General features: G+C 44.1%; 1 protein-coding gene across 4 annotated transcripts in view; it reads left to right on the forward strand.

Annotated features, from left to right (window-relative positions):
• Window positions 1–17,727, forward strand: part of HEMK1 (HemK methyltransferase 1, mitochondrial release factors N(5)-glutamine) — a 34,651-nt gene extending 16,924 nt beyond the window's left edge. For all 4 annotated transcript variants that reach the window (XM_080383960.1, XM_080383962.1, XM_080383961.1 and 1 more), the window contains exons 5-11: window positions 4,216–4,368; window positions 6,384–6,448; window positions 10,444–10,493; window positions 11,848–11,953; window positions 12,949–13,044; window positions 14,882–14,995; window positions 15,343–17,727. In XM_080383960.1, coding sequence (XP_080240086.1) covers window positions 4,216–4,368; window positions 6,384–6,448; window positions 10,444–10,493; window positions 11,848–11,953; window positions 12,949–13,044; window positions 14,882–14,995; window positions 15,343–15,379 — 621 coding nt within the window. In that variant the 3' untranslated portion in view covers window positions 15,380–17,727. The remainder of the gene's footprint in view (window positions 1–4,215; window positions 4,369–6,383; window positions 6,449–10,443; window positions 10,494–11,847; window positions 11,954–12,948; window positions 13,045–14,881; window positions 14,996–15,342) is intronic.
• Window positions 17,728–18,074: the final 347 nt, after the last annotated feature.

Here is an 18,074-nt window from a genome sequence, read left to right on the forward strand (position 1 = left end):
TGCCGTTTCAGTTTAGAGTGCCAGATTGTGGAGAATTTACCCAACATATTCCAAAGGTTAATTACCTAGGATGCCAAAGTGTTTTCTCTTATTTCCCAGTGGAACTTTTGTAATTTTCATCTGTTAACCTTTAGAGCTGGTGATCAAACTGATGGTTAAGATGGCTTTTAGCAATGGTGGCATTAGCAGGTGTTTGCACTCTGAATCTGTTCAGTTAGAGAAGACATGAGGTACCCTGCGCAATAAAGACCACACAGCCTTTGTCCATCTGCTGTTGTCCCACTTTCTTTGTGTCTGGGACTGGCATCTTTTTTTAGCACTTTCTGCCTCTTTGTGGCTCTTCCCCAGCTGTGGCTCTGCTCAGATTCTTGTACAGAGATAGGGGGATGTCTGTCTTGCAGGGTATTTTGTAGTCTTTGTATGAACACTGTAACGCATGGCCAGAAATACTTCATCTCCCAAGATGAGATTTGAAAGTGGTTCTGCTATGTTCTGCAAAGTGCTTTAATTTATGTTTTCAATGGTGACATCTTGGAGATTATGGTGTGCTTGGAGGAGTGCAGATTTTGGTTAGATTGCTTGCTGAAAGATGAAAAATACTGAGAAGAATCTGAAGAACACTGTTTCAAAACAATTTTGGATAACTTAATCATTCATGATTTCTGAAAATGAAACCTGGTGGCAATGGCAAGGGTCTAACTGGACATACTCTGTATCGTGGTTGCCGGGTTTTTCTCATTGTCTTGCAGATGCTGGGGAGATGTGGTTTTCACGTGAAAACTGTAAGCAAAGAAAAGAACCATGGTATCACAGCCAGTTAATGCAGAATTACAAAACGTCTTATTCCAGTGTGTTCTGTTTTGTCTTTACTTCGTGCTTGTAATATGCACATACTTGCAAATTTAATTTGACATCAAATAATCTATTCTTGTAATTTTTTCCTGATTTTCCAGTTACAATACACCTGTTTTGCTTGCCAATCAAATTTATTTCATAAAAGAATTTACTTTCATAATTACTGATTTTTATTTTAGTGAGGTACTAATGTCTGGGAAAGGATGTAGTTTCTTTAGGTTGTCACATTATTTTTATGTCTTTTAATTTTGAACTATTATGGTAAATGTTTTATGAGAGAATTAGCCTTTGCCTCCATAAAAAGTATATGAAATAACCAAGAGTCAAGAAGCAGGATACAAAGCCAGTATCCTGCTTATAATATACATGTGGTAAAAACTGAAATCAGTCATATTTGAATACAAGCTTTCGCAAGCACTCTAAAAATACTTTCACTGTGGAATGTGTAAAGTAGAAGTTCCTTTAGAAACACTAAGCTTGAAATTACTAATGATAAACTTTAAGGAAGTTAAGAAATGGTGACAGTAGTTCTGCTGTGTGGAAGTTACATTTGGACATCTGTAATCAGTAACTTGTGCTACTCTGTGATCAGCCCTGGAGACAGATGGTTCTGAGTTATTGTAGAGATTTCCTGGAAATATTTTTAACTGACCAGAAATGACTGGTATTTCAAAGAGTGATTTAGTGACTGAGCAGAATTTTTTGGGTGGCTCTTCCTCTGTGGTCTTGGACTCATCAGCACCTGCTTCCCCAAACCAGCTGCAGTTACAATCTGGCTGTCTCCACTGCAGAAGTGTTTTCAAACTGGTTCATCTGGAGCTGTTAGCTGAAAGGCAAAAGCTATTTTTGTACATAAGTGGGTAGATAAGGTGTTTGTTTTTCCCTGTTGCTATCTAAGTGCTGTTAGTCCTCTAATGGTTTCCCACAGTCCTGTTGGGAGCCTGTAAGAATGGTTTCCTCTGTAATTGTCTAGGAAAGGAATCCCAGAGCAGCAGCAAGGAATATGTGATTTTGAAGGCTGTTAGCAGAACTGCCTTATGAGTGCAGTGCCGATAACACATGGTAACCAGGGTATGGCATCACAGTGTGGCTCCTCACAGCCGGCGGAGGCTGCCTTGGGCATCAGTCACCGAACTCCACTTTGCAGAGAAGACACGTCTCTGAGAGAGGCCTCTCGGAATGGTGCCCTCCAGCCTGCGGGCTGCTGCTCCTTCCGTTTTGGGCATTTGGGTATGAGCACGCAGAGCTCATTGCTGAGGAGCGCTGGAGGCTGTGGAAGGCAGAGGGCACAGTCTGGAGGAGCACAGAGGCTGTTGTCCTTACCTGGTGGGCAAAGGCACAGGCATCTCTGACTCGCTCCAGCTGCAACAGCAGAAGATTTGAGGAAAAAAAACAATGAAAACAGTTAAAGGTGCTTATTCCTAAGAAGCCCCTGAAGGTCCCAAAAGGCTGTGAAAAGGGGCCTGAAGAAAGCTGAGGAGCCAGTGGCTCCCAAAAGGCTGTTGTTGGCAGAGCCAGGCTACTGGAAAAGCAGCAAAGCCTAGCACTGCTGAGCTGAAAATGGCAAAGGCTCAGAAAAGCTGATCTGAAGTAGAAGTTATGTTACTATGAGAAATATGGAGAGTTTATACATTCAAATCAATCAAATATCTCCTTTTTACTTATGCTTTCAGGCTCTTTGAGCAGGAAGAATCAACAGGCAAAGGGTTCCGTTAAAATGGGGTGGTTCGAAGCTGCTCGATTTGCAAGGCGTGAACAATGTTGAAATATGCCTCTTTCTCTATCCCAGACTGTGAAGTAGTGCAAGCTTCACTTCTGTTCTCTAAGCAGTGGGGGTGTTCTTGCATGTAGGGGCACAGTTCTTTCATATGTTTAAAAACAGTTCATGTCTAGTGGGAAACCTCAGAAAATACTGTCTGACAAAACAGCTCATGTCCCATGTTCTCTGCCACCAGGGATGTTTCACTGAAGCTCATCTGTCCTAATGCTTCATTTTTACACCTGTTTGCATCCTCCTTCCCTCCCTCCCTCCTTACTGCAGATGCAAATTGGCCAAGCAACAGATATCTTCATAAAAACTACGGCTTTGCACAAGGCACTTACTACACTGCACCCCAATGCAGGTGATATATCCAAGTTAGAGTGATATATCCAAGGAAGGGCTTATGCCGTTGTGTACAAGCCTGCCCATTTTAGGCTCCTGGAAGAGGCCGTTGCTTACTAAAGAGAAGCTGACCTGCCTGCCAGGATGTGTTGCTTTTTAAGTATTCCTGCTTATGCCAAAAACCGTGCAAGATTCCTTGTAAACATAGAAGGCCAGTAATTTTCCTTTTGGTTTTTACCTGTTGGCAAAATAAAGCAAATTATTCTTTGTAAATTTTGTTAAGCTTCCTGGATTTACAGGAGAGATCCAAGAGCAGACCTCTCAAGTGAAATAACGTAGCCATCATAGGAGTGCCTTGGGCAGGAAGGCCTTGTTTCTGTGCTGCTGTGCCATGAAAGTGCAAGGATTGCAAGGAGTTGTGAGCACCTGCTGAAGCTGCTGATGCACTCAAGGCGTTCATAAGTTTTCTCCAGTGAATAGCAAGAGAAGTTCATGCTGCAGTCTGAGGGAGGCTCATGTGTGCTTTCTGTTGTAGCTAGTCACTCATTTTCACAAACCTTCCAACTACCTCTCCTGCTATGTTGGATTTTACATGAAATTTCAAAGGGATTTAAAAAGGAGATTGGTGGGAAGGAGGAGGCAGCAATGGCAGATGCATATGCATCCAGGAGCATGGATGGAAATATTTTCCAAGTGCCTTTGTACCAACAAAATGTAGCAGGAGTCCAAAATATGAAATCCATGTAGGGACCTACTCATTTGGATCATTCAGTAATTCTTTGCCTTTGCTTTTCATCTGCAGGTTGGATTATTCGTTTAGATGCTGCTAGAAGCTGTACCCCTGTCTCCAGATTACATACCACACTGAGACAGTGTAGAAATCTTAAATTTTGAAGCTTACAAATTCTGAAAGCTGGAATTTTGGAGTAAATAAAATGGTGTTTCAGAAGATAATGTGCTCCAGCTGTTTGGTTATTGTTTTTCCCAACAGTGCTAGAAGATTTCAGAGGATCTGTGGGAAATTTTATCCTGAGGATTTGGTTAATAATCAAAGCACTCTGTGGGGGAGATGAGACCGAACTGACTTCTAGTATGTCAGTTCCATTGCTGACATCTGTGTTTTAAAAATTAGCCACAAAAATAAATTTAATTGGGCTACAGAGTGAAGAAATTTGAACTCCAGTCCTCAGACTGCAAAGGTGTGAGTAAAAACGACTCCATTAGAATTTTTTTTTAATTGGTTGTTTTTTTGTTAGGATCTTGTCTCTTTAGTTGTGGAGGAAGAATCTCGGAAATGTGAGAAGAATTCAGGTCTCTGCTTCCAAGTTCCTGTCTCTCATCCTGTGATACTGGAGATTGGCTGTGGCTCTGGGGCAATTGCTCTGAGTCTGTTGTGCAAACTGCCACAGGTGAGCTTTTGTCAGTGCTCATGGTACCATAGATGCCTGTGTTACTGGACAATGCCGCTCTACTAGTCTTCATTGAGACTTCACAAACAAACTTCTTTGCTTTTATGGTACTTAAGCAGCTGAGGTTTCTGACAGTCAGGCTCTGTTAGTTCATGCTAGGTAGAAGAGAGAAATTTAGGGATTGCTCTTCCCAGCTGTCTGCAGGAGTAGTGGAGATATAGTCAGGATGAGAGAAGCAAATGTGTTCGTTCTTCAGCTGTCACAGCTCACTATTAATCACCTTAGCTTGAAGCACTGATGGGTGTTCATTTAACCCAGTATCCTGGGCTGTGGGACAAGAGGGGCTGAGGCATGGGCACACACTCTATTAATTGAATTTATGGGGCAGTCATCTCTAAAAATCACTTTGTTGTGAATCAAAAGATCTTGTCTCTAGGAGACTGAAGACTAAATGAATACAGGGGGAAGCGATTACCACAAAAGTGTCAGTACTTGGGATCAGTGTGACAAGAATATGTCATAACTGCCAAAAAACATTTTTGGTCTTTTGTTCACTAATAACAACCCATACATCTTCAACAGAGTGAAATGAGCATGAAGGGGACTGAGATCTGGGTGGCCAAAGCCCTTCTTGCCCCTGATTATTGTGGCATGTAACATGCTTACTGAGATACTGTTGGTAAACAGAAAGAGAAATGAATGCAAGATCTCATCACACGTGATTAAGGGAAAAATATTCCCCTTTCCTCAGAACAGCAGACCAGCCAGTTCCTTCTTGTGAATGAGAATTGCTGTGGCCAGCCCCTCCTCTTGTAGAAGTATAAGACTTCATGTGTGTTAGAGGTCGATGTCTGTGTTCCTCTGCCCAGTGACCTGATAAGGTTAATACTTCAGCTTTGAGACTTTATAATTACTCTGATTTCCTGAGCTGTACTTTATGCTCTTTTCCTTGCCTCTTAAGTTAAAGAGCTGTGTCAGTCTGTCCCTGTAACTGATGACAGTCCTTTCCCAGCTGGCTAATGCAAACTGCTGTGCCCAGACAAACAGGGAACCTTGACTGATCAGCGTTAGTGGTAGCCATGCTGACAGCACAGTGAAGGTCACACTCTGTGTGATCTCTTCAGTTTTTGAGGCAGAATTTGGCACTAGGGTACTGAGAAAACAACAGCAACTTTTCACTTATGGACTGGGCTGTGTCCTTCACTTTCAGGGTCAGCTTTATGTGTGTGTGCGCTAGTCTCAGGCTGTGAAATCAGTCCCCCTGGGAATGATGGCCAATCACACCATCATCTCCAAATCCAAAGTAGTTTAAGCATGCTTTCTCTATGTAAAAACTTACCAGCATCTGTGTTTAAAAAATATTAAGCAAAGCAAAACCAGGTCAAGCCTATGCCTGCACTTTTCCCAAGGTGGAGTGGAAGGTCAAACAGATCTATAACTATGTAGTCTTGGCTGTTATGCTGGAGGACTCTCAAATACTTGACACACAGTCAAATACATGCAGTTAGTACGTGCAGTGAATGTGGTGTAAAGACTGCAGTGGAGTAACTAGGCAAAAGGTGTCTGCATAACAGATGGGAAATGCCAGAACCTCTGTCCAAATGGTTGTTTTAATTCTGGAAGGGATTCTGTCCACATTAGAGAGGAGAAGCCTGTGACATCATCTTCTTTCAACCTGTGACTTCCCCATACTAGTCAAAGTGTTGAGTCTCACACTCAGCGTGACTCCCATTGTTGTCAGCTGAGTTGGTTTGGTCAGAAGCCTGTCTATTTTGGTAGGCTGATGGCAATGCTGTGGAGTGCCTTCTGTCACGTTAGCAGCCTTATTAGAAGTGACTCGTGATCCCATCAATGCCCCTGAGATGCACTCTTTGTGAGCTGTTCCTATTAGGAGCCAAGAGTGAACAGTCAATTGTAATTTTTATCTTGCATGTCTTTTTTGGCAGAACATGTCTGTATAGGAAACTTGATGCTGTAATACTTCTTTGGTGGTGTTTTGGTTTTTTTTGTCCCAGAGCCAGGTGATAGCCGTGGATAAAGAGGAGGCTGCTGTGGATCTCACTAAGGAGAATGCACATAGGTATGAGCCCACATGTTACCCATTTTTTGTAAATTGTTGTTTGAAAAAGACCAAGAGTCCTCAATATTTGGACATGTGATCATGTTTATCACCACTGGAAACCAGAGAATGTTCAGTTGGTTGACCTCCTGAAGTGTGTAAGAATTCAGAAGGGAAAAAAATGCTTATGTTTACCAGAGTGTTTTTTTCTTTGACTTGTGAATGTGCTTTTCGAAAGCAGCAGCCTAAATAAAGCAGTAGTACTTACATGCTGTCTGTCTTCGAAGGGTTTTCAAAGTGTTTCATAGTAACTGCTCTTATCCCTTTCTGCAAACTTGGGAAAATCAAAGCAGCAGGTAGTAAGAATGTATATGTCACTTTAGCAGGTTAAGGACGAGTATAGCCTGAACCTTTCTCTCTCTGGCTCCCTACATCATTATTGCCGTGCTTGTTTCTGTCGTTGGTCCTCTAGACATAAGCTTGCACACTCAAATAGCACTTTTACTCTATGTGCTAGTGTGGCAGTCTTGGGTTTGGTGAGAATAGTGCTGCTGGGTCCTGTGCTGTTGGGACGTGGCTGGGCTGTGGCTGGACGTGCAGAGCTGCTGAATCAAACTTCTTGTGCCTGAAGTCAGGACAGATCTGTATCGGGTTGACCTTGTCCTTCCCAGTGGCTCCGCATCCTCAGCTGGTTCTTCTTAACTCAGGTTGTTCTGGACTGTGACAACATAGTCAGCCCCAGACGGAGAATCGCAGTATGCTCTTGAGCCCAGAACCCCAGTCTCCGTAGGCATTGTAAAAGGTACAGAGCTCTAGTATGTATTCGTATCCTCAGTAACTGCTGGGCCCTAGGCATTAATTAGGGCAGTCTCAGAAAGGGTTCCTGTTGGCTGCTCTTACAGTCTAGTACAGTTGTGAGTCTTAAATAGTGCTCATTAACTGACTGTAGTGGTTTAACCCCAGCTGGCAACTAAGTACTATGCAGCTCCCCCTGCTCTCCCCCAGGGATGGGGAGGGGAATCGGGGGAAAAAAAGGTAAAACCTGTGGATTGAGATAAGGACAGTTATATAATTTAAATTATTATAATCTAATAATAATAATAATAATTGTAATGCAAAAGGAGACAAAAAGAGAGAGAAACAAAATTCAAGAAAGACAAGTGATGCACCATATAGTTGCTCACCATCTGCTGACCGATGCCCAGCCAGTCCCCAAGCAGCAGTTGGTCCCTCCCAGCCAGCTCCCCCCCCGTTTATATACCGAGCATGACGCTCGCTCTATGGTGTGGAACATCCCTTTGGCTAGCTCGGGTCAGCTGTCCTGGCTCTGCTCCCTCCCAGCTTCTTGTGCACCTCCTCATCGGCAGAGCAGGGCAAACTGGAAAGTCCTTGACTTAGAGTAAGCACTACGCAGCAACAACTAAAACATCAGTGTGTTATCAACATTGGGTTTGGATTTAGTACGATAACACAGCATTGTACCAGCTACTAGCAAGAAAATTTTCTCCATCCCAGCCAAAACCAGGACACTGGCATTTCTGTTTGCAGGGCCCACATGCCCTTTCTTCCCAAGCTGCTGCCAGCATTGGGGCTACAGAGACAGGCTACTTCTGTTTCTGGCTGCGCTGAGCTGCATCTCTTCACTTCTTGCAACTCAGTCCCAGCTGTTATGTGAGTCAGAAGTGATGTGTAGGAAAAAAGCTTTTCCTAAACTTGTCACCCATTACCCTTTGCCTCCTAGTCCCATTACAGGGAATGGGGAGCAGAGATTTTCTTCTGATGTGTCAGTGTGAAACCAAGTTATGCTACAATTTTGCATATATAGAATAAAAGCTGGCTAGATCTTTGCCTCCTTGGTAGATTGTTGCTCTGGCATCTGGGAAGAATCATCTTGCTTATTAATGTTGCTTGTTGGCTCAAGAGTGGATGAGGGTAAAAATGAGTGTAAATGCCATGCCAGAGAACCTCATATGGATATTTTCATTGTGTCCTTGTGATCTTGCCTATGGCATGATGCCCTGTAGCTCTTGGGAGAGAAGCCAGTAGGATACGCTGTGTTACTGCTTGACTGAAGCCAGCTTCATTTCTGCTTTCTTTTTCAGAGCTCCCTTAGCACAGCTGTGTTCTCTAGATGCTTAGGTGAGTCTTGCTCTCCCTAAATCAATCCCAGTGCCAGATGGCCCATCTGGACACACTGCAGACAGATGCAGGAATCCCTCCCTTTCTTGATGCCTGTGTATGCTGACAGAGCAGTACCACAGGCCCTCAGCAAAGTCAAGTAGGACTTGGATATAAGGCCTTCGTTGCAGCACGCTCTATGAACCTCGTTGCGTAGCCCTGAGGTGTTATACTGAAGAGCTGGGAGGAAAACTGCCACTGTGGTGGGAGGAGAGAATATGCTGGGAAGAGTTGGGCAGTTTGTTTTCTCTGGACACTGACTGCACTGAAGACAGGAGTTGGGGGACAGTACAGACTCTGCCACAACATGTTGTTGCTGGTCTGGGAATGGCATCTCCTCTGGGAGGCTTGGAGGCTTTCTCCAACAGCAGGTCTTGGCCAGCCTTGTCTTTGTGACTTTGCAGGGTGCTTCCTCTGACATTACTCAAATGTCTTCACAAAATTAGTGAGAAAAGAGATCTATTTTGATGGGTGAACCATATAGCTGAGGAATTAGAGGTTCTGTTCCTTCCTTGCTGTTTCATACTGTCTTTTTCTGTACATTCTGTAGTATCAGGCTGCCACCAAGCACCAGTGCTGCTTTCAGACTAGTCTCTTTCCTGTTTCAGGAGCATCAAGGGAACTTTGCTTAGGACTCCTAAGATTCAAGGGGATTACTGTCTCAGTTTCCCCTGGCAGGGAGCATATTCTGTAGCAAGCTGGGAGCTAGGGATGGATCATGCCAGGTTGTGACAGACTGGAGCACCATAAGCACCATGCAGTGGTGGTCTGGCAGTCTCAGGGCTGTTATACCTTGGATTAGTGTAGTGAGTCAGAGAGATCAGAATCTTGCTGAGGTTTCTCCCTAAAAAATACTGAGGCCTTTATAGACCCGTTTCTTAAAAACAGCAAGCCAGCACGCTTACTTGCTCACTTGTCACAGGTAAAGGAGAGATGTTTGTGTCTTCAGGTGCCTTCAGGGGTTCTGCTGGTGTGAGCAACCTGGGGATGTCTGGCTGCAGGTGAAAGGTGCTGACTGTAACGTGTGTTTCCCAATTAATGTTCACAGAGATGTCAGGGGCAAGAAAGATTGTGAGTTAGAAACTAATATTTGAGAGATCCTAGTGTGTATTTTAAATACATTATACTGTAGAGTCTGTGCATGAGCTGTCCTTTAAAATTAGTCCTTTTTCTTATCTCTGTGTCTGGCACAGGGGTTCTGCTGCACTGCACATGCTGACATCCCTGTTGCGTGCAGTAACGTCTCATCACCTTAACAATGGCATGTGATATGAGCCTAGAAAATACACTTAGATGCCAGAACACTCTTAAGATCTAGATTATCAAGGAGGCTGGAGAAAGAATGTGGCAAATACGTGAGCACGTTGTCTCTACTTAAAATAGCAGCCTTACATATTTGAAGCAGGTGATTTTGTTGGGGGGTGGGCGGTTTTTTTGATGTTTGGTTGATGGTTTGGTTTTTTTTTCACCAGAGATGGTGAGTTCACCTGGGGGAGTCTCTGGAGATGTAGTTAATATGCAGCAGGGTCATGGAATACTGCTGTATGTATGGCAAGGGGTGATACATACACGTTTTGGGTGCACAGGAGCATCACCCTGGAATCACCATGGGTGTACAGTGTGCTCTTTGCTTTGAATTTGTTCCTTGGGCAAAAAGCAGATCCTAACTTCCCTTATGGCTCAAGAGGAATCCAGCAGCAGTCAATGGGGTAGAACATATGTGTATCAGATAAGAGATGTGATATTTAATGATGTGTTTATACAATGTGCTGTTCATGCATCCACACAAACATGCCTCTTATTCTTTTCTTTCTGTTCTTGCATCTGGAATTTTACAGGCTGCAGCTTCAGGAGAGGATCCACATCTTCCACCATGATGTTTCATACAGTAACTCTTTTCACTGTTGTAGTTCCCTTTGTCTTTCTCCCTTTTTACTTTGAATGAGGGGAAGCAGGCTTGAGAGACAGCCAAGGGACCCCTTTGGGCTGCAGGCATCAGGAGGGTGTTGAAGTTAATACATAAAAAGGTCAGGAAGAAGTGATCCAGTGAAGCTTTTCCCTTCAGAGGCTTCCAGGCCAAATGATCAGCTGAGATAAGTCCCTTATTACATCAGAAAGTGAACTGTTCCTGGTTTTAGGTGTCCAAAAGCTGTGTCTGAGCTGGTAGTCCAGATGCTCTCTACTGTTAATAGGGAGAGGCAAACATACAGCGTGTAACTCATTCCATGCTGATGTGGATGCTTTAGATAAACGTGTATGTGCCTGCCTCTCCATTGATTTTAGAGGGAGCCCAGATACTGAGCTTGGATTAAATGCCCAGCCTTATTCACCTGAAATTAGGTGAGCTGAACCAGGCAAGAACACCTGTCTTTTGCAGACTTGGCTGAAACCAGTTAAAACTGCCATTTGGTGAGGCATACCCAGTTTGGTAGGTGCGTGCTCAGCTGTTTCTTAGCCAGGAGCTGTGGAGCCATGAGCACTCATTAGTGCACCTTTCTGACACTATCGTTTTTGACACTCTACTACCTCTTAGGGGTATGTCTGCACAGTTTTCTGTCTGCAGATCCAAGTTTGTGCTGCCCATACTCCAAAGAGCAGTAAGCCAGCCAGCTCCAGTCCAAAAGCCACGTAGCTGTGCTGGCATTGCGCTTGCATGGCTAAGCCTCGTGCTAAGGAGGTGGCCTGAGGACAGTGCCACACTCACATGGTTACATGGTGTCTGATTCAGGGCTGGTATGTGTCAGTCCAGACAGTAGCATGAGCATAGCGAGCTGAACCTTGTCTGCAGGAGAGCAAACTGTTAGGTGGTTGATGCTGCTGAAAGGGCCTGGCTGTTTTGCTCGTTGGAGGTCCTTTTTCAGCTCTGATAAGAGGAAGGATATGCACCCTGACAGATAGTCAGAGCTTCCCACTTAGGTCTTTGTGGGCTCTCTTGTTCAGACTGTTGCTTTAGGTGCAGATGGTCACAGAGCTCCAGAGCATCAAGGTTCTGTGCTTTGTAACATGTTCTGCTACTTCACCTGTTCTAAGCTTTGTATCACTTTTGCATTCAGGGTGGGAGAGTGAGTAGGCCAGGCTATCCCAAAAAGAAATAGGATAAAATGTTATTAGACAGAAGCAGAGCCAAACACCTGTGGGCATGTGTCTGGGGACATAGTTTCCTGGATAGGATTTTGACACTGAGCTTATAGGGAAGATTGCTGTGGTTGTGAGACCTGGTTGTGTTTCTTTTTCTTGTCTAGGTTCTGCTGAGCAGCTGCTACTCTGGGGCCCCATAGACTTCATAGTCAGTAACCCTCCATATGTCTTCCATGAAGACATGGCTTCCTTGGACACAGAAGTCCTCCGGTAATCAGACAAATAGATTTTTCGTCTCCTGTTCCTTGAAGCAAGGTTTTCTGTCTGCTTCCTTATACTTCACACAATTGCTCACAAAACATGCAAACCTAGTATACCTGTACATCGTGTAAGTGTGTTTATATTGTATATAATAATACCGTGTTACTTTGATACTGCTTACAGGTCTGAAACAATAGCAAAGTATTTTAAGTATTTATAAAAATGGAAAAAGCACATACTGTGAAATTAACAAGTTCCCAATCCAAAACTGTTTCAGAATGTTTTTCCTGTTAGTTCTTCCCACCTCCCCTTAATAATTGGTGTGAGTTTATGAAAGAAAGTACAAGCAATCTGAGCAGCTTTTTATGATGAAAAAAACCACTTGTGTGGAAATGCTGTGACCCATTCTCATCCCAATACTTGTCTTAAGCAAACAAACCCACACAAACATGAATAAGCGCTTTTGGGATGTGGAATTACTCTGTGTATGCTGGTTCTTCCTCAGAATTGATTGTCACGCATGTCAGGACAAAGTCTTGTGCCGACCTCTGTACGAGGTGTGCACCAGAGCAGATTGTGGAAGCTGAGCTTTCTATATCCTAATTCACTCTGCTAGGTTAGAAGGCAGTCCGACCTGGTGCTTGGCATGCTTGAAATAAAGCAAGTGATCCCTTGCTGTACAACCCACTCTCTCCCTGTCCAGCTGGCACAGAGAGAACAGATCCACGTGTTGGAACTGCATGACCTTGGCTGCAGTTGGCTCATAATTTTCAGGAAGAGTTCAGGTGATGTTTTCTGCTTGTGCTCAACATGGAGTTTCTCAGCCTAGCGGTACTGCCTGTATTTTACATAAAAGCTCTAAGTGCAGTCACCTGCTACAGGAGTACTGGAGCTGAGGTGTGTTAGGTGCACCTTTCTCCATGGGGAATGGGAGAGTGCATCCTCAAGGGGATGGTTCATGCCACATGAGTTGTTGTTAATGTCTTCTTATTCCCACACTCCAGCTATGAAGATCTTGATGCACTGGATGGGGGAGATGATGGGATGAGAGTCATCAAAACAATTTTGGCTCTGGCTTCTTCTCTTCTGAAGGATTCTGGGTAAGCACTGTTCTTTGTTTGATTTTCATGTCTTTCATCCATTCACTTCTGTAACTTCTGGGTTTTTTTCATACAGGAAGGTACAGAGGGAAAATCGTTGCAAAAATTCTACACCCCACCCCCCCACCCCCCCCGTTCTAATAACAGCAGTGTAAAAAATGTCATGTTTATAAGCAAAATTAGCTTGCAATTGGTTAATAAAGGGATACAAGCCTTCCTTAACCAGTGATGTTGTTTGGTAGTTGTTAATGAGGAGAGAATCTTTAAAGGTCAAAGAAGCAATAGAAACAACATGAAAGAAGCAGCAGAGAAAGGGGGGGGGGGCGGGGAGGAAGGATTCTACGCAGAATAACTGATCGGAGGAGAAGCAATATAAACCTCTGTGAGAATGGATGTAGAGTCTGCTTCTCTCCAACCCTTTAATTAGGGGAAACTTACTGAGCCAGGATACAGTGCTGAATGTTCCAGGAGAAAGAAGTTCAGCAGGAGATAGTTTCTTAAATGTTAAATTTCTCTATGGTTAACATTCAAGGCTGATTATTCCTATTCTCTGTCATATGGGACCCATTTTGTGCTTAAAGATCAACATGCTGATACCCAGAAGTCTGTTGTGCCAGGGCATTCACATATCCTATTGAAAATTCCTGACATTTTACCAGCATAAGAGAGGTCATTGGAAATCTGCTGTTTTGAGAAGAGGAACAGGAGTATTGAGAGAGAGTGCATGCAGAAGAATTCATTCCTCATGCTTTGCATGACCACAAGAGCAGAAGATGCTCCTCAGAACTTCCCAGCAACAGAGATTGGTCCAATAGGGTTGTTTGTTGGGATTATTCCCCACCCCCCAACCCCCGCCTTTTGTTTTTGCTTGTTTTATAAGGTGGAGCCCCCACTGAGGAGTGGAAGTTTTTTAAGGTCAGGAATGAGATCCACATCCAACTTGTAGTTAGTTTGGTGAATTTATAGGGAGTATTCAATGTGGGTTGTTTTAGGAATTCTCAGGAGAGCGTATGATTGGGGCTTGGCCTCTGTTCTTTGCTTGTTAAATTTGTGTCTTGCTGCGCTGTCACGGGCTGTAACCAGTTCCATCGTCTCCATGTGCCTGTAAGCTAGGGTGGTTCTGCCTCATTGCAGGAGTGGAGACTCAGAAAGGGGCCAGTGTCATCAAGCCTGGCTGCAGCAGAGACAGAAATAGCCCTGCAGTGTCCCGCCCTAGTCCTGGTGTGCTAACTGAGGTGGTCTGATAAGTTCCCTTATCTCTGCTGTACTCTTCTCTGTACAGGCCTCTGTGGAGGTCTGAATGCTGGTGATGGTTTTGTAACTGATTTATGGAGACATTTACTGTGGGAAAAAGTGTATGCTACCTTGTACTTTATGACTCTTGCTACTGGGACTTGTATAAGTCACCCTACTTATACAAAGAGGAACTTGATGCTACCAGTCCAGTGCTCACTGTTAATGCATTTGTATTATAAAACTTCATTCTAGCTTTAAATCTTTGGGGACTTCGGAAGGCCAGCTGGTGGTATCACTTGCATGGTTCAAAAGTGGTCCTTACATCTTGATACAAAGGTTTAACTGCTCATGCAGAGAAGTATCATGAGAATTCCCCCCAAGATCAACGCTTTCTCCCCTTGAAGGAGGCAGTTGGGATCTGCATCTTAAATGCACAGCTATGATCTCTTTTAGGATTAATGGTTTGCAGTGTGTTTGCTGACCTTCTCGTTTCCTGCGCTGCTGATAGGAGCCATCCAGAAAGACCAACCTTAATTTTTATCAGTTTAGTAACCTGAATGTGTGCATCTCCCCACTTTCTACTCCCAATGTGTCCTTTCAGGAGTGTGTTTCTGGAAGTTGATCCCAGACACCCAGATATGGTGGACAGCTGGCTACAGGCACACCCCAACTTACTGCTCGTCCTCCGTGCCGTTCACAAGGACTTCTGTGGCAAGTAAGTCCTTTTTTACCTTCAGATTTTTACTTCAGGTGTAGGTCTGTGTCCTTTGTAGATTACGTTCCTGCACCTTGATGTAGTGAATGAACTCAGCCAGAGAAAGTCCACAGCTGAAGCCAATTTTAAAAAAACAGGGGCTTCTTTCAAATATCTCAACCTTATATCCTGAGATAGCCTGGCAAGTGTTTCTGAGTCAGAAATTCTGATGCAGGTAAGCATTTCTGATGGGGTGACTAGCTCTGGTGAGATTAGCGCCACTGGAAAATTGCTGCTTTTATGGGATGTAGGTAGAGGCATGCTCTCCCTAGCAAGACTTAAAGCTCTGTTTATTCTTTTTTCCACAGGCATAGGTTTCTGCACATCCAAAAACAAAGCAGATGACAACTGTACCAGAAATAACTTTTCTTTCAGTATGCTTTTTGATTGTGAGCCCTGCTGAACAGCTTGTTGAAAACTCTGCATGGCAAAAGGAATCTCCACTTCATTCCCAAGTGCACTGAATTCTCCAGGCAGTGGCAGACCCCCTTGTTTCCCCGATACAGACTTCACCCAGAAATGCAGAAGTTCAACAGAGCATGCAGAAGTGTTTCATGTTCCTCAGGGAACTGTATGCAACTTTTTAGTGTGCTCTGCTAAAGTGACTCAATAATCCCGGGACCCAATATGGAAGAGTTCATAGCTCCAGATATTTCATTAAAAATACAGATTGTCAACATGTTAGATCACTGCTTTGACCTAGAAAGAATTTCACCTCTTTTATTTGCCTTGAGATACGTTTACATAGAATGTGACCAGATTGGATGATAAGTCCAAACTCTGGCTTATATTGGCTTTGCAGGTGGGACATGACTAATCTGCACATTTCAAATTCAGTTCTGTTGCAGGATCCTGATGCTCTGGAGTAGATCTCCAACAGCAAGGCAGCTTTTGTTTCCCAGTCCTGCTGAGTGATGTATCATTGAAGGATCAGTGCACATGTTACACCATCTGAATCTCCAGCACCTGACACTTGGTGGATGCTGCCAGAAACAATCAAAACATTGTAATAGAGTGCTTCAGATCGGTGTCCTTACAAGAACTGCTGTGCAATTACATTTCCAAACATGCTAGCAGACCTGAATACATCTGGCACCCACAGATTGCTTCTGATAGTAATAGAAATGCCTAACTTCCATGTAAGGCATTTAAATGCAAGACTTTACAAAGAAGGCCAGAATTGCTACTCCAGTTTTGCAGATGAAAAACAGGAGGTGAAATTACTTGTACAAAATTTGACAACAAGCTAAGTTTGGAGTAGGAGCCGGTCTCTTGACAGCTGTGGGAATAGTTGAGGTCTGTTGCTTTGGGAAGGATGACTCAGAGTAGGGCTGCCTGAAACAACACTGAGAGAAGTCCCTGAAATGGACAGTCAACATCACAGCATGATAAATAATAGCAGGATTGAATTCAAGCTGCTGCTTGTTGTTACTGCTGTTGTTGTACGTTCCCTTCCTGACCATAGATAGCCGGGGAAGGGAAGGAAAGCAAGCAAATGAAAGAATCAGGTCTACCAGTCTGAATGGAAGCAGTTGCTGGGCCAATGGAGGTGAGCACTCAGTAGGGGTGGAAGTGTCCAGACAGTGACCTTCGCAGCCCCTGTGCGCCAGGGAGGTGCTGCCAGGTGCTCTCTCCAGGCTGAACTGGCAGTGCATAGCCAGAAAAGTAGGTAGGAGATGCATCAGCAAACTGCATGTGTTTGGAAGGCTGCAGCAGATCCAGAGGGCTTTACATGAGCGCTAAGAGATCTAGTCCCTTTCTTCTCTACCTCTCCCACACTCTCCACTCTTTCATTCGCTCTGTAACTCTTGAACATTGACCCTGATTTTGTGTAGATCCCTGAGTGCTCTCTGGTGTACCAGTGCTCGGGTCCCTGGTTGGATCCTCTCCCCACCCTCTGGGCTTTTACAGCTGCACTCACAGATGGGCCTTTCTACCCCATCGTACCACTCACACTGCATTTATCCTCCCCACCGCTCTGCATGGTCCAGTAGTTTGCTGTGCCCTGTACACTATCTACTTGAAGCTATGAGCCTTCTCTGGACTGCAGTACCTGCCCTGATTAAACACAGTAGAGGAAATCCAGGGAAGAGAGAATGAAAAAAGTTGATTTGAAGTACACTTGATCGTAGATTTGGAAAGAAAGTTCCAGCACAGCTGATTTCTGGCAGGTTTGCCTGCTAGAGCTATGAGTACAATTTGCAGTGAAAGAGATGTTACTTTGTTTGGTTGTTGGTTGGTTGGTTGTTCAGTTATTTTTAAATAGTAGTTTAGGGTCTTTTTTTTAAGTTCAGTTTGTCAGACTGTTTAAAAATTAAATTTAGAGAAATGAGTTCACAGTTCATCGGGTGTTGGCAGTGTTTATGTATGAAAAAGAGCAACAAGTACAGCTTGCTTCTGCAGGGTATTCTAAAAGCTGGATAGTTTACTGGCTTATGAGAGTGTTAAGTGGCATCGTACTGCGTTCTTCAAGGGGTAGCCTGATTCCCTGCAGCAGGCTAGAGTTAGATGGACTTCTGAGAGTGCGGGTGGCTGGGTTGCAGAAAGCAGTGTGCCTTTTCTTGGAAGCATCAATCAATCACTTGTCTGAGCAGGACACTTTCTCTGTGAACAGATTCTTGGTCTGATCCAATAGGACAAGTGTTAAATTCCTATGTTTATAGCTAAAGCAATAATAAAAATGCTTGCATTTCTGTGGGTTTGCATTGCGTAGTGGTTGTATGTCTCAGAAAATCACATGGTGCTGCTGACCTTCTCATAAAGACAAGAATGGAGAAAAGTTGTTCTTCCTCCCAAGAGGCTGCATTTATTTGTCAGACTCGCATCTGAGGGAATGTGCTGGTGTAGTACAATGTGTTCTTCAGTGCTTTATTCATATTGGCCCAGGCTCCTTTTGGTACAGAAGCATTGCAGAGGTTTTTTGGAGATGCTGGTTTCAAGGAACCACAGGCACTCCCGGCACCCTTGCTGAAGCAGTGGACTATGTCTGTGTTGTCCATGCTGCCTGCGAGCGGGAGGCTCAGCTGGCGCCAGCCATCCC

Source organism: Falco punctatus (genome assembly GCF_963210335.1).
Source record: "Falco punctatus genome assembly, chromosome: 4".
NCBI classification, from domain to species: Eukaryota; Metazoa; Chordata; class Aves; order Falconiformes; family Falconidae; genus Falco; species Falco punctatus.